Genomic DNA, 23060 nt, shown 5'->3' on the forward strand with positions numbered 1-23060 from the left:
TCGTATAAACCTCTAGAAGATTAAATGGGCCTAGCGTTTCTATCTCTTTCCTAATGGGCCAGTTGGGCCTCTGGGAGTAGGCTCAAGTCTTCAGTCCACTCGTCGCCCTAAGCCGGCACTCCTGGGCGAGGGACCGTGGGGGCTTGCCTAGTCCATTAGGGACGACTTGTGATGAAGACATGTTTTGGTGTCACACTGCAACTAAATATTAGAATATTGCATATGATACCTTCCCTTCTGTTTGACCTCTTTTTTTTGGTTATATATAAACTAAAGTGATTTCAATGATTACATTTTTTTAAGATATAGGATGAGGGCATGGCGCCTCAATGGGAGAGTTGTCGGGAGGGAATTAACGGAGGTTCAAACCTGCGCAGTGGCGGATCCAGAACCTCGGGGTTAGGGGGTTCAAATTTTTCAAATGAACACATCGGTAAATATATAATTAAAAACAACTTTAATATGTTTATACATCAGAAACTCTACAAGTCCAAATTGTGCAGATATGTGAGTTTTTTGTGTAAATAGGTGCAAAACTTAGTCTACTAGTATAATTTAAAATTTTCAGGGGGTTCAAAAAAAATTATAAAGGAAATTAAGTTCAATTTTTTTTTTGTTCAGGGGAACCCCTCACTTCTATGTACATCCGCCCCTGAACCTGCGACATGTTAGGTATGAGACTCTGTCATATTCTTTTAGACTAACCTCTTAGATGACCATGTACCCGTGGCTAGACTGCATTCTAGTATACTTGGAAAATGTGATAGAAACGAATAATATTTATCAGATAATCAAAGCTATAATGATGTGATGAAAGTTATTTAAGGAGTTTAAGTCCAAAGAAAATTAACTATTAGGAGTTCATTTTCCTTGCTTATCCAAAAAAAAATTAATTAGGAGTTCATTTATCAAGAAATGAGGAGCTAGAAACCAACACGATTGAGTTCGAGAAAGAAGAAGGGTGTTGAAGGGAGAAAAATGGTGAGGAGTTGGTGAGAAAGATGATGGAGAATGATGAGGAAGAGATCGATGGTGAGACTTGAGAGGGTTGGGGAGAAGGTTGAATGAATGGTGGTGGGGTGAGGAATATTTTTATATTTCTTAAGCTACAAAATCAAATATATTATGTCCTACATATCTTTCTTTTTTTTTTTGCGCTTCAGAAAGCTTACATACCCCTTTCATATCAGTAAAATGGCTTTACATATTGTAATATTGATAGCCAAAATAAGCTTGTGCATAAGAGAGGGAAATCTTCAAGTGAGAAATTTTGGTGATGCCCAAAAACTTATGATGTCACTAATTGACCTTTACAGGTTAATTTGTAAAGGGGGAAAAAAGATGAGGTATGAGAGTAATATACTTTTATTGGCCACTCTTGTAGCATTGAGAGAGTACAACTGACTCAACTTTGAGTATAAAATGTAAATCTGTTGTAACTATTATTCATTATACGCGATTGAAGTAAATTTGCAGCGAAAGCAAAAGCTTTAGTATTTGTTTTTTCTTCATAGTCATAAAGCTTTAGTATATGGTTCCATATTGCATGTATTAATTTTCTTCATCCCAAAGGTCCTCAACGAACTTTGCTGGTCCATACTTCAACGAAAGGTGCTGCTTGACTTGATTAATTTTTTCATAGTCATCTTTTGTAAGTGACCAATCAAATATTTCCAGATTTTGCTTCATTCTTTCTTTGTTGTAGCTCTTAACTGCCATAGTTACGCCTTCCTCATACAACCATCTTAGACATACCTATTACACCAGAAAGTATTATGTTAGCTAAATATGGTGACAAAAACATTCGTGAATCATAATTTAAAAAGAAATGGATATACTTAATTTATATAATTTATATAGACTCCAATACTTAAATTTTGTTTTATTAATTAATCACAAGTCCACAAGGTATATCATGTGTAGGGTAGTGTTTGTTTTTTGGTTCAAAGAATAACATGGTAGTGTTAATCATCTATGTAGAACTCGCATTGTTTAAAAATATTATGAATATCTAAATGGTAGACGTGTAGTGTGTTTGATTTACGGTGCAAAATCTCATGATCACTTTTTGGAGAAGTTAGAAAAGTATGTTTGGTTCCGCAATAATAAAAACCTAATAATTTCTTATGTGTCATCACTAACTCAAATATGATCGTACAAATTCAAATTGCTAAACTATATCTCTATATGATTATTAGAATTTTTTCTTCTATTTTATTATTTTATATGTTCCTAAGCATGTTTGCTTTGAGCAAAATGGGAATAAAAACTCACTTAGATTAAGATTAAAAAGTATAAGTTTATAAAAAACGAAATATAAGTTAAACTTTTTCATGTGAAAGAAAGTTATAATGGATACCTGAGCAAAAGATTTTCCATGAGCATTTGCAATTTCCTTGAGCAATTCATTGTCCATAACATCATTGGTACCCCAAACGGTACCTTTGGCTCCCAAAGGAGAGTAGGCAGTTATGAATATTCCTTTTGCTTGGCAGTAGTCTTTTAACTTCTTTTGCTGCCAAGTAGGATTCATCCTAATCTGTTTTTGATTTGGTGGTGTAATATCATATATCCAGCAATTGAAAGTTTAATCATGACTAAAGAAAAGTAGAGAGATATCCAATATGAGGTTGTGAGCGTACTTGGTTGACAGCAGGAGGAATATTGGCAAATGAGAGCAAATTTTCAAGTTTTTTGCAACTGAAGTTGCTGACTCCAATGCCTTTTGTAAGCCCCAGTTGTTGGCATTCCTCCATTTTTGTCCACACACCCTTCAAGTCAAATGGGGCCATGGCCTCTTCATCATAAGGCATGTCCCAATTTCCAGGCTTCAAAGCAATGGGCCAGTGGATCAAATAAAGATCTACATATTCTAATTTCAGTGACCTGTTTGACAAAAAATAAAACAACTCAATGACCTGCATTAGCTTTAGCCACAAAAATATGTACTTTAACAAATAAAAAAGTTATGTTTAGTTAAAGAGTTAAAGTAAACTAAATTAGTTTTTTTTTTCCAATATAGTTATCATTGTGAAATTATACGCATCTAGATAGAACTACACTTACGATTTTTTCATACACAGGACTTATTAGATAGATATTACTTAAAGGGAATGTTGGGGGGAGCGTATGTCCTTCCCTTGTTCGGAAGCTCAAAATTCCACCAAAATCCTAAATTTAGAGGAACTCCACAAACTAATTAAAGGAGTGTATTGGAGGAGTTTTTCAACAATTCTCTAAACTCTTTCTTCCTTATTAAAAAAACTCCCAAAGTCAAACAATGTGAAAATTTACCATAAGTCTCTTATTTCTCCTCCCTCTCCTTAAAAATCAAACTTGCAATCACACCCTAAGAAAAATTAAGTATCTATCATTTAAAATATTATTCAATTGATCAATTTTTGGTGAAAATTATTCAAATACAAAATTTTAAATCCTATACCCAAACAGAGTAATTTTTAGAGTTGTCAATGCAAGACAGCCCGACCCGTATGTCCTTCCCTTGTTTGGAAGCTCAAAATTTCACCAAAATCCTCAATTTATGGGAACTCCACAAACTAATTGCATGAGTGTATTGGAGAAGTTTTTCAACAATTCTTTAAACTCATACTCCCTTATTTAAAAACTTTCAAAGTCAAACAATGTGAAAAATTGTCATAAGTCTCTCATTTCTCTTCCATCTCCTTAAAAATCAAACTTGCAAACACACCCTAAGAAACATTAAGTATCTATCATTTAAAATATCAATCAATTAACCAATCTTTATTGAAAATTATTCAAATACAAAATTTTAAATCATGTACCCAAACAAGATAATTTTTAGCGTTATCAATACAAAACAGTCTGACCCATATGGGTTGGCTCATTGCAGATTGAGCTAGTCGTGCTCGTATTTAAATAAGTAAGAAATTGATCAACTAAACTCAACCTATCATGGGTTGGCTCATTGTTTTTGGGTGTAAAAAACTAGAATATGAAGAAATGAATCAAAAGTGAAAATGTTATGAAAATCTACTTATGATTTATTTAGTCCGGTGAAAAATATCTAAAATATTAATATTATAGCACAGATCAACTGTTTAAAGTAAAAACAAAATATTCAAATCCAACATAATTTAATAATAATACTAACGCATTGCATCATTTTTCTTACGAGCCGGATTAGACAGGGATGACTGGTGGGTTAGAAACCCAAATTGAAAGCTCTAATTTTGAAGAACAACAATACTCAGTTCATATATAAAGGAAAATTCAGAGAAGATATCTAATGATCATAATTTAAATTGACAATAGTTGTCCTTACTGAAGTGTTTTCTTCAAAGCACGAAGAACAAGATCAGGATGATTATCAGAGCACCAGAGCTTGGAAGTGACAAAGAGTTCATCTCTAGATCCAACGAGACCAAGTTTTAATGCTTCAGCTATGGCTTCTCCAAGTGCCTCCTCTGACCCATAAATCGAAGCTGTGTCAAAGTGCCTGTAACCGAGCTTAATGGCATCTAGCACTGCCACCTTGGTGGTGTCATCGCCGGGAGCGGAGCCTAAGATGGTAGCAGTTCCGAATCCAATCACCGGTAAGTTTCGGTTGTTGGAGAGCACCACATTTGGAACGATTAGTGATGAAGACATGTTTTGGTGTCGCACGGTAACTCGTAAGGTTGTGAGTATCAAATGGATTATAGTGCATCATACCAGCATCTTTTGACTCTTCTTATAGATATCATCAGCCAAATTACTTTATGACCACGTAATTTAAATATTTATTTATCATAATCAGCGTATTTAATACATTAATTATTTTCTAATTTTATAATATTTTAAATATTAAATAATTTCCTAATTTTAAAAATAATTAATGTAAATTAATATTGCATTTAATAGTTATTAATGAAATTAGAATAGTTAAAAAAAAATCAATTTTGACTTTATTCAAAAATAATTATTGTATTAATTTGACATTTAATGGTTTTAAATGACGTCCAAATAATTAATAAAAGCCAATTGTTAAGATGTACACAATGACTAGATACATTCATTAAATAAATGAACCTAAAAAGTATTTTTTCCTTATATATGTGACCGGAGGGTGTATGGTGACAAAGTCTTTTTTTTATGATTAGAGCATCTCCGATGCTAGGTTTTTAATTATTAGTTTTTAGCACTATTCATGTAGGCTCATACTGTCACATGTGCTTAAGCAACTCTTTGCAGATTTTGCTTCAACCATGAGTTCTTAATTAGTTCTTAGTTCTTAGTTCTTAGCACTATTCATTTGATCCCACAATACCATTATATCAGTAGTATTTTTTTATTTTCATATAATTTTGATTTAAATTTAAATGCTAATTCAATACTTTAAATTAAATCAGTTGATGAATGAGAGAGAGAAGAATAATTTTTTATATTAAGAACTCAAAAAGTAAAACTTCTTATCTCTTATTTTTAAAAACTAAGAACTTCACGTTAGCCTTCTCCAATGGTTAAGAACTCATTTCTTAGTTCTTAATTCAGAAATAAGAACTTGGAGAAGTCTTATAGTTATTTTTTATAGAAAAAAATTAAAAACAAATTGAATGTAATATCTTACATTTAAAATGATATTAAATATGCCAACAAAATTGATATCAAATAGTTTTAAATTATTGATTTGGAAATTAACTAAAACAAATTGTATTTTATGTTTTCGTATAAACATCTAGAAGATTAAATGGGCCTAGCGTTTCTATCTCTTTCCTAATGGGCCAGTTGGGCCTCTGGGAGCAGGCCCAAGTCTTCAGTCCACTCGTCGCCCTAAGCCGGCGCTCCTGGGCGAGGGACCCTGGGGCTTGCCCAGTCCATTAGGGTCGACTTGTGATGAAGACATGTTTTGGTGTCACACTGCAACTAAATATTAGAATATTGCATATGATACCTTCCCTTCTGTTTGACCTCTTTTTTTTGGTTATATATAAACTAAAGTGATTTCAATGATTACATTTTTTTAAGATATAGGATGAGGGCATGGCGCCTCAATGGGAGAGTTGTCGGGAGGGAATTAACGGAGGTTCAAACTTGCGCAGTGGCGGATCCAGAACCTCGGGGTTAGGGGGTTCAAATTTTTCAAATGAACACATCGGTAAATATATAATTAAAAACAACTTTAATATGTTTATACATCAGAAACTCTACAAGTCCAAATTGTGCAGATATGTGAGTTTTTTGTGTAAATAGGTGCAAAACTTAGTCTACTAGTATAATTTAAAATTTTCAGGGGGTTCAAAAAAAATTATAAAGGAAATTAAGTTCAATTTTTTTTTGTTCAGGGGAACCCCTCACTTCTATGTACATCCGCCCCTGAACCTGCGACATGTTAGGTATGAGACTCTGTCATATTCTTTTAGACTAACCTCTTAGATGACCATGTACCCGTGGCTAGACTGCATTCTACTATACTTGGAAAATGTGATAGAAACGAATAATATTTATCAGATAATCAAAGCTATAATGATGTGTTGAAAGTTATTTAAGGAGTTTAAGTCCAAAGAAAATTAACTATTAGGAGTTCATTTTCCTTGCTTATCCAAAAAAAAAATTAATTAGGAGTTCATTTATCAAGAAATGAGGAGCTAGAAACCAACACGATTGAGTTCGAGAAAGAAGAAGGGTGTTGAAGGGAGAAAAATGGTGAGGAGTTGGTGAGAAAGATGATGGAGAATGATGAGGAAGAGATCGATGGTGAGACTTGAGAGGGTTGGGGAGAAGGTTGAATGAATGGTGGTGGGGTGAGGAATATTTTTATATTTCTTAAGCTACAAAATCAAATATATTATGTCCTACATATCTTTCTTTTTTTTTTTTGCGCTTCAGAAAGCTTACATACCCCTTTCATATCAGTAAAATGGCTTTACATATTGTAATATTGATAGCCAAAATAAGCTTGTGCATACGAGAGGGAAATCTTCAAGTGAGAAATTTTGGTGATGCCCAAAAACTTATGATGTCACTAATTGACCTTTACAGGTTAATTTGTAAAGGGGGAAAAAAGATGAGGTATGAGAGTAATATACTTTTATTGGCCACTCTTGTAGCATTGAGAGAGTACAACTGACTCAACTTTGAGTATAAAATGTAAATTTGTTGTAACTATTATTCATTATACGCGATTGAAGTAAATTTGCAGCGAAAGCAAAAGCTTTAGTATTTGTTTTTTCTTCATAGTCATAAAGCTTTAGTATATGGTTCCATATTGCATGTATTAATTTTCTTCATCCCAAAGGTCCTCAACGAACTTTGCTGGTCCATACTTCAACGAAAGGTGCTGCTTGACTTGATTAATTTTTTCATAGTCATCTTTTGTAAGTGACCAATCAAATATTTCCAGATTTTGCTTCATTCTTTCTTTGTTGTAGCTCTTAACTGCCATAGTTACGCCTTCCTCATACAACCATCTTAGACATATCTATTACACCAGAAAGTATTATGTTAGCTAAATATGGTGACAAAAACATTCGTGAATCATAATTTAAAAAGAAATGGATATACTTAATTTATATAATTTATATAGACTCCAATACTTAAATTTTGTTTTATTAATTAATCACAAGTCCACAAGGTATATCATGTGTAGGGTAGTGTTTGTTTTTTGGTTCAAAGAATAACATGGTAGTGTTAATCATCTATGTAGAATTCGCATTGTTTAAAAATATTATGAATATCTAAATGGTAGACGTGTAGTGTGTTTGATTTACGGTGGAAAATCTCATGATCACTTTTTGGAGAAGTTAGAAAAGTATGTTTGGTTCCGCAATAAAAAACCTAATAATTTCTTATGTGTCATCACTAACTCAAATATGGTCGTACAAATTCAAATTGCTAAACTATATCTCTATATGATTATTAGAATTTTTTCTTCTATTTTATTATTTTATATGTTCCTAAGCATGTTTGCTTTGACTAAAATGGGAATAAAAACTCACTTAGATTAAGATTAAAAAGTATAAGTTTATAAAAAACGAAATATAAGTTAAACTTTTTCATGTGAAAGAAAGTTATAATGGATACCTGAGCAAAAGATTTTCCATGAGCATTTGCAATTTCCTTGAGCAATTCATTGTCCATAACATCATTGGTACCCCAAACGGTACCTTTGGCTCCCAAAGGAGAGTAGGCAGTTATGAATATTCCTTTTGCTTGGCAGTAGTCTTTTAACTTCTTTTGCTGCCAAGTAGGATTCATCCTAATCTGTTTTTGATTTGGTGGTGTAATATCATATATCCAACAATTGAATGTTTAATCATGACTAAAGAAAAGTAGAGAGATATCCAATATGAGGTTGTGAGCTTACTTGGTTGACAGCAGGAGGAATATTGGCAAATGAGAGCAAATTTTCAAGTTTTTTGCAACTGAAGTTGCTGACTCCAATGCCTTTTGTAAGCCCCAGTTGTTGGCATTCCTCCATTTTTGTCCACACACCCTTCAAGTCAAATGGGGCCATGGCCTCTTCATCATAAGGCATGTCCCAATTTCCAGGCTTCAAAGCAATGGGCCAGTGGATCAAATGAAGATCTACATATTCTAATTTCAGTGACCTGTTTGACAAAAAATAAAACAACTCAATGACCTGCATTAGCTTTAGCCACAAAAATATGTACTTTAACAAATAAAAAAGTTATGTTTAGTTAAAGAGTTAAAGTAAACTAAATTAGTTTTTTTTTCCAATATAGTTATCATTGTGAAATTATACGCATCTAGATAGAACTACACTTACGATTTTTTCATACACAGGACTTATTAGATAGATATTACTTAAAGGGAATGTTGGGGGGAGCATATGTCCTTCCCTTGTTCGGAAGCTCAAAATTCCACCAAAATCCTAAATTTAGAGGAACTCCACAAACTAATTAAAGGAGTGTATTGGAGGAGTTTTTCAACAATTCTCTAAACTCTTTCTTCCTTATTAAAAAAACTCCCAAAGTCAAACAATGTGAAAATTTACCATAAGTCTCTTATTTCTCCTCCCTCTCCTTAAAAATCAAACTTGCAATCACACCCTAAGAAAAATTAAGTATCTATCATTTAAAATATTATTCAATTGATCAATTTTTGGTGAAAATTATTCAAATACAAAATTTTAAATCCTATACCCAAACAGAGTAATTTTTAGAGTTGTCAATGCAAGACAGCCCGACCCGTATGTCCTTCCCTTGTTTGGAAGCTCAAAATTTCACCAAAATCCTCAATTTAGGGGAACTCCACAAACTAATTGCATGAGTGTATTGGAGAAGTTTTTCAACAATTCTTTAAACTCATACTCCCTTATTTAAAAACTTTCAAAGTCAAACAATGTGAAAAATTGTCATAAGTCTCTCATTTCTCTTCCATCTCCTTAAAAATCAAACTTGCAAACACACCCTAAGAAACATTAAGTATCTATCATTTAAAATATCAATCAATTAACCAATCTTTATTGAAAATTATTCAAATACAAAATTTTAAATCATGTACCCAAACAAGATAATTTTTAGCGTTATCAATACAAAACAGTCTGACCCATATGGGTTGGCTCATTGCAGATTGAGCTAGTCGTGCTCGTATTTAAATAAGTAAGAAATTGATCAACTAAACTCAACCTATCATGGGTTGGCTCATTGTTTTTGGGTGTAAAAAACTAGAATATGAAGAAATGAATCAAAAGTGAAAATGTTATGAAAATCTACTTATGATTTATTTAGTCCGGTGAAAAATATCTAAAATATTAATATTATAGCACAGATCAACTGTTTAAAGTAAAAACAAAATATTCAAATCCAACATAATTTAATAATAATACTAACGCATTGCATCATTTTTCTTATGAGCCGGATTAGACTGGGATGACTGGTGGGTTAGAAACCCAAATTGAAAGCTCTAATTTTGAAGAACAACAATACTCAGTTCATATATAAAGGAAAATTCAGAGAACATATCTAATGATCATAATTTAAATTGACAATAGTTGTCCTTACTGAAGTGTTTTCTTCAAAGCAGGAAGAACAAGATCAGGATGATTATCAGAGCACCAGAGCTTGGAAGTGACAAAGAGTTCATCTCTAGACCCAACGAGACCAAGTTTTAATGCTTCAGCTATGGCTTCTCCAAGTGCCTCCTCTGACCCATAAATCGAAGCTGTGTCAAAGTGCCTGCAACCGAGCTTAATGGCATCTAGCACTGCCACCTTCGTGGTGTCATCGCCGGGAGCGGAGCCTAAGATAGTAGCAGTTCCGAATCCAATCACCGGTAAGTTTTGGTTGTTGGAGAGCACCACATTTGGAACGATTAGTGATGAAGACATGTTTTGGTGTCGCACGGTAACTCGTAAGGTTGTGAGTATCAAATGGATTATAGTGCATCATACCAGCATCTTTTGACTCTTCTTATAGATATCATCAGCCAAATTACTTTATGACCACGTAATTTAAATATTTATTTATCATAATCAGCGTATTTAATACATTAATTATTTTCTAATTTTATAATATTTTAAATATTAAATAATTTCCTAATTTTAAAAATAATTAATGTAAATTAATATTGCATTTAATAGTTATTAATGAAATTAGAATAGTTAAAAAAATTAATTTTGTCTTTATTCAAAAATAATTATTGTATTAATTTGACATTTAATGGTTTTAAATGACATCAAAATAATTAATAAAAGTCAATTGTTAAGATGTACACCCTCCGGTCATATATATAAGCAAAAAATACTTTTTAGGTTCCTTCATTTAATGAATGTATCTAGTCATTCATTAAATGAATGAACCTAAAAAGTATTTTTTGCTTATATATCTGACCGGAGGGTGTATGGTGACAAAGTCTTTCTTTTATGATTAGAGCATCTCCAATGCTAGGTTCTTAATTCTTAGTTTTTAGCACTATTCATGTAGGCTCATACTGTCACATGTGCTTAAGCAACTCTTTGCAGATTTTGCTTCAACCATGAGTTCTTAATTAGTTTTTAGTTCTTAGCACTATTCATTTGATCCCACAATACCATTATATTAGTAATATTTTTATTTTCATATAATTTTGATTTAATTTTAAATGTTAATTCAATACTTTAAATTAAATCAGTGGATGAATGAGAGAGAGAAGAATAATTTTTTATATTAAGAACTCAAAAAGTAAAACTTCTTATCTCTTATTTTAAAAAACTAAGAACTTCATGTTAGTCTTCTCCTATGGTTAAGAACTCATTTCTTAGTTCTTAATTCAGAAATAAGAACTTGGAGAAGACTTATAGTTATTTTTTATAGAACAAAATTAAAAAAAAATTGAATGTAATATCTTACGTTTAAAATGATATTAAATATGCCAACAAAATTGATATCAAATAGTTTTAAATTATTGATTTGGAAATTAACTAAAAAAAATTGTATTTTATGTTTTCGTATAAACATCTAGAAGATTAAAATTGTTTTAGTATATTGATTCAATGTATAACAAATTAGAAAAAATGAAATTATAATGTAACTAGGATTAGAGAAAAAAACTTAAATATGTGATATACGTATTTTAAAAAATAAAAACGAGAGATGAAATATGAAAATATCTGATATATGATGCGTAATACTCTTATTCCAACCGTGCATGGTGTGAGATTAATACTAGTAATCCAATATGTTTAAATATTCATTAGTGCTAATGATTATTTATTTATTTATTATTTCACTAGTTTCTAATTATAAGGCCCTCTTAGTAAAATTACACTTATTAAAAATTATGTACTTAAGTTAATTACAAATTAGACCTTCTCTTTACATTCAAATATGGTTTAAATTCATTTGCTAGTGTTCTATCCTGAGAACATTGAATGGGGTAGAGTACCCAAAGTGTAAGGAAAATGATATGAGTGTTTTAGGGAGAGAAGTTCTAACCGCTAGAGAGAGAGAATAACTGAATTTTAATATGAATATTTCTCAAATGAGCCAGGAGTCCCTTACAATTGGTAATCGTCCCTTATTTATAGGTGCAGAGTTGGGCTTGGTATTACTAATGTAACTTAATGGGCCAGTTGGGCCTCGGGGAGAGAGGCCCAAGTCCCTGGCGCGCTCTATGCCCAAGGCCAAATGCCCCTATGCGAGGGACCCTGGGGTCTCGCCCAGTCTACAAGACACCGAGCTCGAAGCATGAGAGCTAAGTGTGTCTTTAAGCAAAAAGACTTAAGGCGAAAACCATAAGAAACTAACCAAAGCTAAAACCTAGGGCATTTAACAAAATGAGCAATAGTAGCCAACATGGCTTGGTGAGTAAAGCTTTCAAAATCTATATTTTAGACTTCTTATTGCGTTCCCCCTTTCTCGGGCGAGCAGAGTCCACAAGCAGTTCTTGTGTCAATGGCATTTGGTCCGCTCGCCCCATCACTGCTACGCATGTGCTTTAAATCGTGACACTTTTTGACATGTATCGAGCCTTCTCCACGCGTCACACCTTGAAGTAGCGCTAAGGTCAGCAAATCCACCGAATCCCAACTGATATCTCTGAAACGTCCCTTCAAACCGTGGTAAACCCTGCCAATTTGAATTCAAACCAATCAGCCTCAACTGTTGTAACTTTTCATTTAATGCGCTGCCCTCGTTTCCCGAAAACCGCTCCGCGCTCCCTTGAGTAATCATTCCACCTTTGTCATGATGAGGCACGATTCCCCAACCGTTTCTTATATCAATTTTTAAATTCCTCTTTCTTCTCTCATTCATCGCTTCTGGAATTCTAACAATTTGCTTACAACTTTGCATCCTCTATCCTCTCGTCCTTAACCTTCTTTGTTAGCGAAAAATGACTTCCCAACGCTGCACCAAAGGATCTTCCCAACCCCGCAACACCGCTCAAGCGTCTCCATCTCCGGTTAACCCTCCCCCCCGCCGGGGGGCTTCCCCTCAATGAGAACGAGAAAAACGCTTTTTGGCACCAAATCTTCTCCACCCTCTCCCCGTCTACCGACAAATCCATCGCCGAGTTGACCCGCCAGGCCAAAGGGTTCTGCCACGAGAAGTTCCTCGAGGATGTCCTCATCACCGGCCGGGGTTTGAACATTCGCCTCCCCTGGAAGTGTCGTGCGATCGAGCAGGGCGCAGAACAGCCCCACTTCTTTTGTGTTTATGAGTACTTCTTCCTTGATCTGGGAATCAAGCTACCTTTCTCTCACTTTCTCTGTCAGGTTATGAGGGAGATCAACGCAGCCCCGTGCCAACTCCATCAGAACGCCTGGGCTTTCATTCGATGCTTCGAGATTCTCTGTAACGCTGTCGGTCTCGAAGCGAAAACCTCCTACTTCTTCTATTTCTACGGCGTGGAGCTAAAATCCTTGAAGACCGAAGACCCTAGGTGGATCTCTCTGAAATCCCGTACGGGTCGGCAACGCCTTCTTCCTTACAAAAACAACGTCAAGAGGGGGCCTAGGCGCCGATACTTTCGCATAATCGTGCATCCCACCTATCCAGAGGCTTTCACTCGCCGGGACGGGACCGCTCTGTTTCCCCTCTATTGGACCGAGAGCCCCCGCGATGTTCCTCCGCCGTCAGATGCATCCCTAAGCGACGAAGACAAAGCCATCCTTGTCTTTTTCGCCGGGTTTCCTATCCTTGAATGCTCACAGTTGCTTGAGGCTGCACGTGAAAACTCCCTCCGCCCATTTCTAGAAGAAATAAACTTTACTGAGGCCGCGTTGCAACGCTCTCTGGCTTCTGACTCACTCGAGTTCCCTCCTATTTTTAATACCAAGGTGATCAAGAGGAAGCGTGTTGTCGCCGACTCTGATGTCGAGGGTGTCGTTCCTCCGTCGAAGAAGGTCAAAGGGTCTTCTTCGACCGACCCCGCCCCAGATGTTGCTGGGTCTGGAGAAGCCATACCGAGCTTCGCCCCGCCGCCTGTAACTGACGCTCCGGCTCCTGGGCCCAACAATGATGTCACAAAACTTCCCCCTCAAAGAAGTCCCAGAAGTCCAAAAGGGTTGATCCTGGCCCTGATGGAAAATCTGGGGCTGAGACTTCCTCGCCTCAGAAGTTGAAGAAGAAGAAGACCAAAGGGTCCAAAGCTGGCGAAGCCTCTGCCCCTCGCTAAGATCCGGGAGGCGAGAAAGAGACAGTTCCCGAGGACAATGCGAAGCCCTCGCCCTGTCTTGAGGGAATTTCCGCTGACCAACAAACTCCTGAAGGCATTCTCCTAGTGATCCTTTCTCCTGACCGCTCAAGTCCTCGGGTCGAGGCGAACCCACCTGTTGTCCCCCTTGTTCAACCAGTGAGTCCTAACGGCGGGAGTCCAACTCTCAACTCCTCACCCGTTCCTTGTCACTCTTCCCTTAATGCTAGTCATCCCATTGCTGATGGTCAAATGGGTTGTGTTTCAAACCAGAAACCCTCTCCTATCGACTTCATGCTGACCGATTTATTTTTCGGAAGTATGAGGGAGTTTAGGAATCCTGACCTCGACGATGTAGCGCAGGAAGCCGTCCTCACCCTTTTGCGCGCGGGGTGTCTCTTTGCCAAGCTATCCCAGGATTCCGCTTCTTCTGCGGAGGTGGAAGACCTTCACCAGAAGGCTGAGGGCTACCGCGTGGCTACACAAAAAGCGTACAGAGAACGCGACAAGCTGCTGACCCAAGTGGTGACTCAAACGGCGAGGCTGAACAACTCTGACGTTGAGATGAACCTGCGTGAGGAAGACTTCTCTGCTTGCAGAGGAAGAACGGAGGAACTGGAGATGGAGCGGGACGAGCTGCAACAGGAGGTAAAGGCGTAAACGGAGGCGATCAACGTGAACAGAGCCGCTTCCATTGTCAAGGACAGGGAAATCGCGTCCCTTCTCAGCGAGTTGGGGGCGAAAAATGAGTCTCTTGCCGACGTGAGGTCCCAACTCGCGTCAAAGGCCCAGGCCCTTGCGAATATGGACTCCAAAATCAAGACCTCTCAGGCAAGGTTGGTGGCTGGAGTTGCTGCCGAGGTTGTGGAAGAATGTGGCAGCGGTTTCTTTCTCGCCAAAGCTCAGGTTCAACATCTCTACAAGGGAAGCAACCTTGACGGAATGGGAGCTTTCAAGAAGGTTACTCCACATGGGCTTGTTGGCCTTGACGATCCCCCAGGCTTCACTGCTGAGCGTTTTGCTGCTGCTGAAATTGAAAGAGAGAAGATGTCAATGTAATATAATTATCTTGCACTGATTTTCCTTTTCCCTTTTTGTAATTGAATATTGTTCCCATTTTAATTAGTTTAATTTACGCATGGTTTCGTTGTGAATTTTCGCCTTGTGGTTGCCTCGTCGCCTTTTAGGCCTCGTTTAAATTTTTCTCCGCCATTTAGGCTTTGTTTCTCCTTTAGCGCTCGTGTAGCGATTTTGAAGGTGTGCCAAAGAAACTAAGACTTTTGCTCAGTTTTGAACTGAGGCTTTTCTTCACACCAATATTTCCCATAAGAGCAGGTGTGGCCTTGGCGGTTTTATCCCGTCAAGGACTTACATTGCTAGGGACCCAATGGCCATATAGGTTTACCCATACTTACGCCTAGTTTGTGTTCTCGCTCATATTTCGGGGAGGCCTCGTATTCCCATATTTCAGGGAGACTAAGGGGAAAAGGGACCCACCCCATTTTGGGGATGAGCCGCTTTCCCGCACACATCGCCAACGAGAGGTCAGCGCTTCGCGCTGGACTTTCCCGGAGCAATCCCCAGACATCAAGGTCGTGTTGGGATTGCCACCTTCGGGGAATTTTTCCCACCGAGCGAACGTGACATGTCAATTGAGTTGCTATCTGGTTGGTCAATCTGCAAGTGCACAGATATCTCCGGGTTTTAAATTATCGAACCACAGGGAATTGGTGTGGTAATTCAGTTTAAGAGTCAAGTTCAAGGTTAAAAAGCGAGTAAAATTCAGTTTTAAAGGTTGATTGATTGTTGTGATAGTTAATTAGAAAGCTAACAAAGATAAGTGTGTGATAATCAATGGTGAGAATGCCTTGGGTTCTTGCTTGACTAATTCAGTTCTAATCAACCTATTCTATCCACAAAACTCCGAGTCTCTCCTTGATGTTCTAGCCTAATCAATCATCTATCGATGCCTCGCATAGACAATCCTCTCAAGCCAAAAGATAAGCACAATTCCTTGATAACCTAAACATTTGCTAAAGGCATTAAGCATGCAATTCAGGCCAACAAACCCCAACCCTTCCTCTATTCCTAGTAGCAAGTATAGAAGAGGTAATCCCACAACAAGTCCCTAATCTATAACAAACTTTCGTTCTATTATAGAAAAGTATAAAGCTAGCACATGTTCTAACTTGAAACATAAAGCATGGATATGGGATTCAAGGGTTTACTCAGAGGAATCATGAATAGAAATAGGAATTAAGATTAAAACATCATAAGTCTTACAAAGAACCCAAAGAAAAAGGGGTTTAGCCAAGCATGGCTATGGAATCCATACAAGAAGATAAAGATGAAACCTGAAACATAGAGCTTAGAGAAAGCTCCTCAAGCTCCAGAACTCAAACCCTCTCTTCTAACTTATGAAAATATGATAAAATGACAAAAGGTTCCAAGAGAAATGTCTAAAAACCAATTTATAGCCAAAACAGTCGAGTTTGGGCGCTCATGCGCCAATTCCAGCCCAGAAACATGCTCTCTGGAGGTGTCTGGCGCCTAGGCGCAAATTCCCAGCGCCTAGGCGCCAATTCCAAAAGCTTCAGGAAATTGCACTAGCGCCTAGGCGCCAATTCCCAGCGTCTAGGCGCTCAAGTTTCGCTGGAACAGACTTTTCAGCTCCTTGTAACTCCTCTTCAAGTCTCTTTAAGCCCTCCTTCAATTCCAAGCTTCTTGGCCTTCCTCATCCATCAGTTTCAGACCTGGTAACTTAGGCACAAAGTAAAAGAGATATCTAGAAGCTTCAAAGAGTTAATTAGCAAGGAGAACCTTCAATTAAAAAAGAAAAGATATGCAAGTCCTCTAGCTAATCAAAATGCACGAAAGGTCCTTATAAAACTACAAAAATACAAAAACAAAATAAAAACACAAAGAAAGATAAAAATGCATGATAATGCATGAAACACTACATGAGACTCAACAAAAAGACTCGAAACAAACTAGGAAATGACCCTAAAAACACTACTAAACTAGGGTCATCACCCCACTATACTCAACGACAGCTCGCCCTCGAGCGTAAAATACACTCGCTTGCCCTCAAGCGCAAGAAATGCTCCCAAACAAGTGCTCTCAACAAGGAATACTTAAAAGAAAACCGGGGGATTTAGCAACTACTACTGGTTCCAAAAGAAAGACACAACAATCCACTTCATGCAACTTTTAGACAAAGGAGAGTGTAGAGTCCATCATGAGAAGCATATAGATCTAAAATTCCTAGGATGAGATATATATTAAGTGCACTGAGCACACAAGCAGTTCATAGGTTCTAGATATCATTCACTCAAGAGCAACCAAGATTAAACATGCACAAATTCAATGAGACTTCAAAGGGTTGAAATGTTGGCTCGGTGAAGTACAAGGTGGTTGGTCCCTAAGGTAGTCTAAAGCTTCAAGCATCTTGAGTGTGGTCCTATTAGTAACCCCGAAGCTTTCAACAACAAACCTTTTAAGCACAAGTCTCTTGACCCCTTTTTCAACTTTATTTTCTTCTATTTTTTCTTTCTTTTCAACTCCAACTTGATTAGGAGTCTTTTTTTTCTTTTTCTTTTTCTTCTTTTTTTACATTTGGGGCAAGAAACATTCCCAATTTTAATTACTAGCTCCAACACAATGCAAGGACCAACACTCCCCAAAAATCCAACCTATCATCCATCCCAATCATTTAGCTAACAAAGAAATCTTCAATTGGCTCAAAAGGGACAACTAGGGACAAATGTTCAAGCCAACAAACTCTGAGGCTCAAAAACCTACAAGTCTCAAGAATTGTACAAGTATCACAAAGCATGCAAAGAGTGAAATCAATACAGAACCAAGAAGTACAAGTGAGTCAGGATCCTCCAGGGAAATTTTATGGTGAAGGGTCAAAGATGGACCCTTATGGACTCACACCAACTCTATCCTTAAGAAACACTCGGAAGACCGAAGTATCCTCCTCTCTTCCCCAAAGCATGCAATCACTCATCCCCAAAAGACAACACAAGTATTCACAAAAACATTTTCAAAACCAGCACAAGCTAGAGAGCATAACTAAGGGCAAAAACATGTGAGTATAGGGAAGTAAAGACCCCAAAAACGACTCTAACTTACTATGCATGATGAAACAGAAAAGAAAGTTCTACAAAGAGAAAATATGCTAAAAATGCATGAATTAACTTAAAGGAAAGAGATACACCTCCTCTTCAAGGCAAGCACGGAGGCTATAGAACCGCCTCCCACTATTGAGTTGCATGCTCTCTCCTCCTGCAAAATGCAACAAACAAACAAGCGAAATAAAACCAGACTTGGGTTGTCTCCCAAGCATCCCTAAGTTATAGTCCTAGGTGGACTCTCCTTCCTTTGATGTTAGGAAGGAAATTCCTTACCATCAATCTTTCTTCCACATGTGCAAGGTAGGAACCTTGCACAAAACCTTTGGAACAACTCCTCCCAAGAGAGGGCATCATCCAAATCATCGTACCAAATCCTTGCTCCCCTCTTCAAGGAATGAAGGAAAAGCTTAATCTTCAGCTCATCACTAATCACACCTTCCATCTTTACAAGGTGACTAGCTTGAGTGAATCGGGCCATGTGGGCTTGGAAATTCTCATCTTTAGACCCCCCATACTTGTTTTCACTAACAAGCTTGATGAGAGCTTTATTAAGCTCAACATCTTTTTCACTTACCTTGGGGGTCTCCTTTGAAGACCTGGACAAGCTTTTGATCATATCACAAAAAAAATTATCATTAAGGTTAGTTTGTGGACTAGGATTGAAAACTGAAAATCTTACCTTGTCCTCACCAACTCTGAGAATGAGCTGACCCTTATCAACATCAATTTTAGCCCCACCAGTGGCTAAGAAGGGTCGGCCTAGAATGAGAGGAATCTTTGTATCCTCTTCCATGTCCAGCACCACAAAGTCCACAGGGAACACATACTTATCCACCTTCACCATAACATCTTTTTCAATCCCATATGGTGTTTTTAGGGATCGGTCCGCCATTTGTAAGGAAAGCATGGTCGGGGTGACCTCTCCTAAGTTCAGCCTTCTAAACATGCTAAGCGGCATCAAGTTGATGCTCGCTCCCAAATCACACAAGGCTTCAACAACAGTCAACCCCTCAATCTCCACTGGGATAGTAAAACTCCCGGGATCCCTTCTCTTCTTAGGCATTTTTCTTTGCAAAATGGCACTACACTCCTCGGTCATCATGATAGTTTCTTCAACCTCACTCAACTTCCTTCTCTTATTTAAAATGTCCTTCATGAACTTAGCATAGATAGGCATTTGTTCCAAAGCATCGGAAAAAGGGATATCAATATGGAGTTTCTTAAAAACATCCATAAATTTTGAAAACTTTTTATCCAAATTCTTCTTAACCAAAGCCTTGGGGAATGGAATCTTACTAAGTTCAGGAGAAGGAGTGCTCACAACTCCAGCTTTCACAGGTTCACTCACTCTCTTCTCCGTAGCACCCTCATATTCTTTCTGTACTTTCTCATTTTTCTCTCCCTCGACTTGTTTTTTTGACTCATGTAACACTCTCTCACTCCTAGTGGTAACTACAGCAGAATTTTCTTGTTTAGACAAAATTAAAGAATCGGGAGAAAACTTACCTTGAGGTATCTCGGCCATTTGCTTAGCTAGCTGGCCAAGTTGGTTCTCCAAGTTCTTGATAGCCGCCTCTTGGTTCTTATGGTTGTTGTTCATGCGGTTGATGCAACTCTCCAATAGCTCCTCTAAACTCCTCTTGCAATTCACCTTTCCAACAACTTGTGTTTGGACAAGAGGTTCATGATTTGAGGATGGAACTATGCTTCCTTGAGCTATAGCTTTGGCTTCATTGCTCTCAGCATTGACAGTACACAAGTTACTAACATGAGTTCCACCACAAGACTTGCACTCCACACAAGTCATTCTTGCACCAACAGCCTTGGTCTCCTTAATATGCATTCGAATCTCCGCCACTTGTTCGGTGAGTTGCTTGTTGGAGGCCAAGAGCTTGTCATAAGATTCCACTTCAAACTTATTCCTTCGGGTTTGGCGATCATTTTCAGAGTTCATGGCTCTCGCTGCCATCTTTTCTATTAAGTCATACCCCGCTTGTGGGGGAAGAGCATCGAACTCGCCATTTGAAGCCGCATCTAGGCCAAACCTCCAAGAGTATTGTAGACCATCATAAAATGTTGCAACCAATTCAGCTTGGGTGAGATTGTGTTGAGGACATTTCCTCAATAGTTTCTTGAAGCGCTCCCAAGCTTCATAGATATTTTCCTCAGTGGTTTGCACAAAATTCATAATGTCTTTTTTCAGCTTCCTCAAAAGAGCTCTTGGGAAGAACCTTGTTGTGAATTTTTCTGCTAGGTCTTCCCAAGTAGTGATACTCCCTTGAGGTTGTGAATTCAGCCATTCCTCCGCTGCATCCTTCAAAGAAAATGGAAACAAGCTCAACCGAATTGCATCCGTCGGAACATTGTTCACACGGTAAGTGTTGCAATTCCGGATGAACCTCTCCATGTGAGCATGTGGATCCTCCAAAGTACCTCCACCATATTGGTTTTGGCTCACCAAGTTGATGAATGTCGGTCTCAACTTAAAGTTTCCCACTCCCTCGGGAAAGACAATGCTCCCGGGATAGTCATAACTCATGGTAGCCGAAGTGAGTTCCCGAAGAGACCGGTTGGCATTCTCAACTTCTTGTTCACATAATCGGAGGGTGATCCCCTCTTGGATTCTTGCCTCGATATGGACTTGCATCTCCTCCTCCGTCATTTGGCCACCCATGGTGGTGTCTCTTGTGAGAGTAGCCTGAAAGTTTGATACTGAACAGAGAAAGATTAGTAGCACCAATTCTAGACAAGTTCAAAACAAAAATAAAACCACAAACTAAAAACTTAAACCAAAAACCACAAACAATTCCCCGGCAACGGCGCCAAAAACTTGTTGGTCAATCTGCAAGTGCACAGATATCTCCGGGTTTTAAATTATCGAACCACAGGGAATTGGTGTGGCAATTCAGTTTAAGAGTCAAGTTCAAGGTTAAAAAGCGAGTAAAATTCAGTTTTAAAGGTTGATTGATTGTTGTGATAGTTAATTAGAAAGCTAACAAAGATAAGTGTGTGATAATCAATGGTGAGAATGCCTTGGGTTCTTGCTTGACTAATTCAGTTCTAATCAACCTATTCTATCCACAAAACTCCGAGTCTCTCCTTGATGTTCTAGCCTAATCAATCATCTATCGATGCCTCGCATAGACAATCCTCTCAAGCCAAAAGATAAGCACAATTCCTTGATAACCTAAACATTTTCTAAAGGCATTAAGCATGCAATTCAGGCCAACAAACCCCAACCCTTCCTCTATTCCTAGTAGCAAGTATAGAAGAGGTAATCCCACAACAAGTCCCTAATCTATAACAAACTTTCGTTCTATTATAGAAAAGTATAAAGCTAGCACATGTTCTAACTTGAAACATAAAGCATGGATATGGGATTCAAGGGTTTACTCAGAGGAATCATGAATAGAAATAGGAATTAAGATTAAAACATCATAAGTCTTACAAAGAACCCAAAGCAAAAGAGGTTTAGCCAAGCATGGCTATGGAATCCCTACAAGAAGATAAAGATGAAACCTGAAACATAGGGCTTAGAGAAAGCTCCTCAAGCTCTAGAACTCAAACCCTCTCTTCTAACTTATGAAAATATGATAAAATGACAAAAGGTTCCAAGAGAAATGTCTAAAAACCAATTTATAGCCAAAACAGTCGAGTCTGGGCGCTCAGGCGCCAATTCAGAGCGCTTGAGCGCCAATTCCAGCCCAGAAACATGCTCTCTGGAGGTGTCTGGCGCCTAGGCGCAAATTCCAAAAGCTTCAGGAAATTGCACTAGCGCCTAGGCGCCAATTCCCAGCGCCTAGGCGCTCAAGCTTCGCTGGAACAGACTTTTCAGCTCCTTGTAACTCCTCTTCAAGCCTCTTTAAGCCCTCCTTCAATTCCAAGCTTCTTGGCCTTCCTCATCCATCAGTTTCAGACCTGGTAACTTAGGCACAAAGTAAAAGAGATATCTAGAAGCTTCAAAGAGTTAATTAGCAAGGAGAACCTTCAATTAAAAAAGAAAAGATATGCAAGTCCTCTAGCTAATCAAAATGCACGAAAGGTCCTTATAAAACTACAAAAATACAAAAACTAAATAAAAACACAAAGAAAGATAAAAATGCATGATAATGCATGAAACACTTCATGAGACTCAACAAAAAGACTCGAAACAAACTAGGAAATGACCCTAAAAACACTACTAAACTAGGGTCATCAGTAGCATCGGTTCGCGCCGGACTTTCCCGGAGCAATCCCCAGACATCAAGGTCGTGTTGGGATTGCCACCTTCGGGGAATTTTTCCCACTGGGCGACCACATCTTTGTAGTTTGAATTAGGAGTATTGCTGGTGAATATCCTTTTGTATTTCATTTGTAAAAACTCCCGAGATGGAGAAAAAGAGTGCATCTTTATTTTTTGTCCTATTCCTTCTGATGTTGTTCCTTGGCTGCATCCTCGCCCCGGTTGCCAAACCCCCAAGTCAAAGTATTATGCCCAGCACCTCGCCCTTCGTGCCTGACGTACTCGCCACCCACTTACTGTTGTTGCGAAGTTGCCTTTCTCGCCAGCTTGCCTCTAATTCACTCTCTCGTTCATTCCACTTGGCTTTTTTGTTCTCGAGGGTCATTGCTCTGGCTGATTTCCCTTGCTTCGCCTTAGCCTTTCCCTTGTTCTTGTTGCGGTATGTCGGTCCTCTCTTCCCCGCCTTTTGCTTTCCCTGGGCCTGCTCGAACACTTCATTTCCCTTTTGCTCGTAACCTTGGCGCCGAAGAATTTCTGGGTCCATTTCCTAGCTTATCGCCGTTTTCCCTTCCTGCTCGCTCGGTCCCTTGCTCGAAAGAGCTGGT

At 38.0% G+C, this 23060-nt stretch overlaps 2 protein-coding genes and 1 non-coding gene across 3 annotated transcripts; 1 reads left to right on the top strand and 2 right to left on the bottom strand.

Annotated features, from left to right (window-relative positions):
• Nucleotides 1–1364: 1364 nt before the first annotated feature.
• On the bottom strand, nucleotides 1365–4659 carry LOC130723829 (non-functional NADPH-dependent codeinone reductase 2-like). Its single transcript, XM_057574965.1, has 4 exons — nucleotides 4304–4659; nucleotides 2643–2886; nucleotides 2360–2539; nucleotides 1365–1755 (listed from the first exon to the last, which is right to left on the bottom strand). The coding sequence occupies exons 1-4, from the start codon at nucleotides 4627–4629 to the stop codon at nucleotides 1552–1554; spliced, it is 954 nt and encodes a 317-aa protein (XP_057430948.1). The 5' UTR covers nucleotides 4630–4659; the 3' UTR covers nucleotides 1365–1551.
• Nucleotides 4660–7143: 2484 nt separating this feature from the next.
• On the bottom strand, nucleotides 7144–10309 carry LOC130723971 (non-functional NADPH-dependent codeinone reductase 2-like). The gene is made up of 4 exons (XM_057575120.1): nucleotides 9984–10309; nucleotides 8324–8567; nucleotides 8041–8220; nucleotides 7144–7438 (listed from the first exon to the last, which is right to left on the bottom strand). The coding sequence occupies exons 1-4, from the start codon at nucleotides 10307–10309 to the stop codon at nucleotides 7235–7237; spliced, it is 954 nt and encodes a 317-aa protein (XP_057431103.1). The 3' UTR covers nucleotides 7144–7234.
• A 10023-nt stretch (nucleotides 10310–20332) lies between these two features.
• On the top strand, nucleotides 20333–20439 carry LOC130727041 (small nucleolar RNA R71). The gene has a single exon (XR_009015083.1). It is a non-coding gene; the product is annotated as a small nucleolar RNA R71 (small nucleolar RNA).
• Nucleotides 20440–23060: the final 2621 nt, after the last annotated feature.

This window comes from Lotus japonicus, chromosome 6 (assembly GCF_012489685.1).
Source record: "Lotus japonicus ecotype B-129 chromosome 6, LjGifu_v1.2".
Taxonomy (NCBI): Eukaryota; Viridiplantae; Streptophyta; class Magnoliopsida; order Fabales; family Fabaceae; genus Lotus; species Lotus japonicus.